We start from the raw sequence: 5,693 nt of genomic DNA, 5'->3' as shown, positions 1-5,693 counted from the left end.
AACCTATATTATTATGCAAAAAAAAAATTAAAAAATACAAATTGTGAATTTTTAAAATAATAGGTATAATAATTCCTTTGTTGTAAACTTTGTCAGGATTCAGTAATAACAAGTTGTTATTATATTCAATTATATTAACAACTTATTAAACAAAATTATTGACAACAATAATTACAACATTTTCAAGTTAATAAATTCATAAAGCTAAAAAATTAAATGATCTGTGTTATGACTGTTTGATATATTTATAATAGTGTATAAATTTACAGGTGTTATTTATTTGAATGTTTAACAAAAAGTGTGATTGATTGTTTTGTGTTTTTTTTTTTATAGGTATATATAACCTGTGAATTAGGATAACTTGATATATCCAATATCAAAATTGAAACTTGATATAATCAAGGATAACAATAGCAAAATTAACGGTCAAACCAGGTCAAACGTACAAAATTGTCTAATTGGAATTCATCATTGAATTAATACATTTATGTAAAAGTAAAAAAAAATCAAAGGATCAATTAAGGTAAATAAAAATTTATAATTTTAACAATTAAGTACACTTGGAAAATAAAAACGTGTCTCAATTGTTGATTTGACATTTAATATTATTTGACATTAAATATAATTTTATTGATGTTAATTTTACTGGTGATAACTGGTAGATCATCAATCTTTTCTTTGATCTACATTTTGGAACATGTTTTTGTTTATTTTATTATTCTGGTTGTAATACATTTGAATTTATCATTAATTTTCTAAATATATATTTTTAGAGTTTACTCAAAATGAGTGCAAAAGAATTATTTGTTGAAAAAGACCAACAAATATCTGATGATGGTGACATGAATAAAAAAAAAGTTGTCATCAATTCACTGGATTATGACTCGTTAGCAAAAATCATCATGTTGTTGCCAATACCAGAAAGGATAGACATGGAAAAAGGTGAATATTATTATCAAAATAAAGTTTCTTTTTTTTTGTTAATGAAATATCAGTGTTTGTATTATTAATTTTTAAATTTGATACGTTTTATTCTAGTTTGTGCCAAATGGAAAGAGGCATCCCAACTAGCTTGGTATGACATTAAAAAATACAAATGTCAATCATCAATTGGACATTCTTATAAAAATTATTTGTTGACACAATCATACCTCCAGAAAATATTATTAAGATGTGGTAATTATTTAAAAGAATTGTCTTTCTCAGATGTTTGTGATTCAAGTATCATGTCAATTGTTGGTGATCACTGTAAAAATTTAACAACCTTGGAATGTAAATTTGATGATAAATCCTTAATTTATAATGCTGATCACATTGTTCAAGCATTTACACAGTTGGATAAATTAAAATGCATTAAAATAGTACTGAACGACATAATAATAAATAAAACAATTAATCTATTGGAAATAATTAATAGTCTTCCAGAAGAAATTAATGAAATTCATATACTTTATAAATATTGGTACGATGAACGAGCAGTTCTTTTCGTAAGTTGATACTAAATACCAACTAGTTGTTTATCATCAGTGACAAACAATACTATCAATCAAATAAATACAAATTATTTTAATAAATTTCTATTATTTTCAGACTTTAAAAAAATTTAAAAATCTTCAAAGCTTGACTTTACATGGCTTCTACGTAGACGTGCTAATTCTTCAAGAAATAGCAGAAGCAACAACACTTGCTCATCTTAACATTCACTTAAATGATAAACAAAGAGAGTTTCCTCTATTCGATAAACTCGTTAATTTAGAATATATTAAAATAAAGAGTGAAAATGAAGAAGATATAGAAGAAAGAGAAGTCTCTACAAAAATAGTCAACACTATTTTTTGTAAATGCAAAAATCTAAAACATCTTGATATTCCAAATGACTTTTGTGATCTTGCTAAAATTCCTTTGGCAAAATGGGAAAACTTAAAAAATTTAGAATATCTTCGTTTATCTTGTTATGAAGTATTACCTGACTTAGCAGATACAATTGTTAAATACTGCAAGAGTTTGAAACACTTGTTCATGAAACCTATATGTCCTGAAATAGAGACAAATGTTGTAAAAAAGTTAACAAAATTGGAAAATCTCGAAAGTTTAGAGATAAGTTATAAATGGCTCAGTGAGGAAGCAATAATCGCAATTTCAAACAATTGTAAAAAACTTAAACGTTTAGAACTTGTTTATTGCACCTTAGTACCGACAGGTATTGATGATGGTGACCTGTCTTCTCCATGTGTTCTTGATGAGTTATCAAAACTACAATATCTTGAACATCTAAGCTTGAATTATACAGATAATATTAAAGATAGTACAATCATTGCTATTGGTAATAATTGTAAAAACCTAAAAAGTTTACATATTTGTAATGACAATGATAATATTACTGAAACAGCTTTTGTTGCTTTAACAAAGTTGGAAAATTTAAAAATACTAAAAGTAGACTATTGTAATATTACAGACAGCTTCATTATCAGGATAAAAGGATTAAAAGAATTGCATTGTGCTCAATGCAAGAATCTTACTGATACTGGTATTATTCAATTCATAAAAAATAATCCAGATCTTGAAAAGATTGATGTTGACGGTATAGATAATATTACAATGGACTTGGTTATTGGTGCTGATCAGGCAACTAAAAATCGTACAAATGGTATCATTTTACACATACGAATGTCTGATAGATCAATAATTGAAGCTTCAAAGTCAATAATTAAATCTCAATGGTTGGTTGTTAAATAGATTCGCCTATAGTTATCATATACTTTTATTTCTAATTTACGCGTAATATTCTCCCATAATTCATTTCTAAAAATACATACAAATTGACATGGTCAAGACATTGTAAAAGAACATTTTTATTATAACTTAGTTTCGATATTACTTTGAATCATAAAAATTTTAATGACAATGTTAATATTTTTGTAAAGCAAAGTTTAAAAATAAATATACTTTTTCAAATAATTTTTTTTAATCGGACAATTATTTCTACCTTATATGTAAACACCTGAACAAATATTCATACAGACAAAAATATTTCTAAAGATTATATTTCAAAAAGAATAAATATTTTTATTTATTTTATTAATCATTAAGTATCTTAATTCAAATAATGAAAAAATAGATACACGAAGATTGAATTCAACAAATAAAGTAATCAGTAAAATTATTTGATGTAGTGTGGTTTAATTTTTATTTTTTAACAGCTGACAATAAATTACAATTAATTATTTATTTGGTATTATTTATAACGTTTAAAATTTTTTATTTAAAACTTGAAACTATTGACTACTTTTGACTACAACTTGAGACTTTGAATAATTGCATTGTCAATGTAGTCAACTCAATGAATGCAGTAATCAATTGTAGTCAACTCATTAGTTATTAAAACCATGTTGGTAACATAGACTTCTAGCTGGAATCACGTTATTCTACATGTGGGTTCATGCGGGTTTTCTTTTTTCACATCTATACATATCAATCCATATGATATCACAGGTCAACAAACAACAATAGCACAATTAACGATCAAACGTACAAAATTAACTAATTAATACCCATCATCAAATTTAAAAAAAAATACGTCACCAAGTCAATGACATTGTGTAAGTCAATTAAGCCTCAATGGTTGGTTGTTGAAGTTTAAATGATATTTATTAAAAAGACATAATTTAATTTATCGTATAACTTTCTCTCTTATTCATACGCGTTATATTCTTCCATAATGTATTCTCAATAACACATACAAAATACGTTACCAAGTGGAAGACATTGTAATGTAACATTATTAGTAATACTTGTTTTTTATATTACTTGGAATTGTAAAAATTCAAATGTCAATGTTAATATTTTTGTAAAACCATGTTCAATAGTAAAAATACTTTCTCAAATAATTTTTTCGTATTGAACAATTATTTTTGCCTTTAATTGTACATATATAATTACAGCTATGATAATATTCAAGTGGCTTGATAAATGAAATATTTTTTTTTATAGTGTTTTTATTGTTTAATAATTATTTTATGTGATGATTCATTATTAACTGATGAATAATATCAGGTATAAAATAATAGGTAATCTTAAAGTTTTTTTTTTTTTTAACAGCTGTATAATTTTCCATGTATTACTAGATTTCTATGTAGCCTTCTAAATCAGAATTTTACAGCGTATGTAGAATTTTACTTATCGACTAGAAGGAATTTTTGAAAGATTATAAAAGCTACAGGGACCCGTTCACCTCGAGTTCCAAGTAGAGATTATGCTGAAGGTGGCTTAGAGAAATAGCTATTATTGAAAAAAAAAAAAAAACTGTGACCCACGTGTTTTTAACCTTTAAGTTGTTTTTAAGAAAATATTTGGATTTTTGTTAATAATAAAAAAAGAGCAAGAATCAACAACATATTTTTCTGTATTAAAAAGATCTCGAGTTTTTGACGACGTCAACGACAACATTTTTAGTATTTACTCATAATGAGTGCAAAGAGGATATGTGTTGAGACAGACCGACAAACCTCTGATGTGGATGACAAGGATTCAAAAGTTGTCATCAACTCACTGGACTACGACTCATTAGCAAAAATCATCATGTTGTTGCCAATACCAGAAAGAATAGACATGGAAAAAGGTAAATATTATTATCAAAATAAAGTTCCTTTGTTGTTAATAAAATATCAATGTTTGTATTATTAATTTTTAAATTTGATACGTTTTATTCTAGTTTGTGCCAAATGGAAAGAGGCATGTCAACTTGCTTGGTATGACATTAAAGAATACAAATGTAAATCATCAATTGGACATTCTTATAGAAATTGTTTGTTGACACAATCATACCTAGAGGAAATATTATTAAGATGTGGTAATTATCTAAAAGAGTTGTCTCTCTCAGATGTTTGTGATTCAAGTATTATGCCATTTGTTGGTGATCACTGTAAAAATTTAACAAGTCTTGAATGTGAATTTGATATTGATTCGTTAGAACGTGATACTGGTCACTTTGTTCAAGCATTTACACAGTTGGATAAATTAAAATGCATTAAAATGGTACTGAACGAAATGACATTATTAAATAAAACATTTACTCTATTGAAAATAATTAATAGTCTTCCAGAAGAAATTAATGAAATTCATATACTTTATAAATCATGCTGGTACGATAAACGAACCGTTCTTTTCGTAAGTTTTTATTGAATACCAACTAGTTGTTTATCACCAGTGACAAACGATACTATCAATCAAATAAATAAAAATTATTTTAATAAATTTCTATTATTTTCAGACTTTAAAAAAATTTAAAAATCTTCAAAAACTGACTTTACATGGCCTCTGTTTAGACAAGCTCATTTTTCAAGAAATAGCAGAAGCAACAACACTTGTTTATCTTGACATTCAATCAGATGATAAACACATAGAGTTTTCTTTATTCGATAAACTCGTTAATTTGGAATATATTAAAATAGAGGATATAGAAGAAGATATACAAGACAAGAAAGTCTCTACAAAAGTACTCAACACTATTTTTCGTAAATGCAAAAATCTAAAACATCTTGATATTCCATATGACTTTTATGATCTTGCTAAAATTTCTTTGGCAGAATGGAAAAACTTGAAAAATTTAGAATATCTTAGTTTATCTTGTTGTGAAGTATTACCTGACTTAGGAGATACAATTGTTAAATATTGCAAGAATTTAAAACACTTAT

General features: G+C 25.7%; 1 protein-coding gene across 2 annotated transcripts; it reads left to right on the top strand.

Moving 5' to 3' along the window:
• LOC122847692 lies at positions 1 to 2,959 on the top strand. 2 transcript variants are annotated; one of them, XM_044145509.1, is made up of 5 exons: positions 1 to 63; positions 334 to 523; positions 774 to 942; positions 1,039 to 1,487; positions 1,591 to 2,959. In XM_044145509.1, the coding sequence occupies exons 3-5, from the start codon at positions 786 to 788 to the stop codon at positions 2,734 to 2,736; spliced, it is 1,752 nt and encodes a 583-aa protein (XP_044001444.1). In that variant the 5' UTR covers positions 1 to 63; positions 334 to 523; positions 774 to 785; the 3' UTR covers positions 2,737 to 2,959. The 2 variants fall into 2 exon arrangements, with proteins under 2 accessions (XP_044001444.1, XP_044001445.1); XM_044145510.1 differs by having other exon boundaries at positions 52 to 186; positions 1,591 to 2,955.
• Positions 2,960 to 5,693: the final 2,734 nt, after the last annotated feature.

This window comes from Aphidius gifuensis, linkage group LG1, assembly GCF_014905175.1.
Source record: "Aphidius gifuensis isolate YNYX2018 linkage group LG1, ASM1490517v1, whole genome shotgun sequence".
Classification (NCBI taxonomy): domain Eukaryota; kingdom Metazoa; phylum Arthropoda; class Insecta; order Hymenoptera; family Braconidae; genus Aphidius; species Aphidius gifuensis.
The sequence above is the reverse complement of the archived record's forward strand: the minus strand, read 5'-3'. Positions and strand labels throughout refer to the sequence as shown.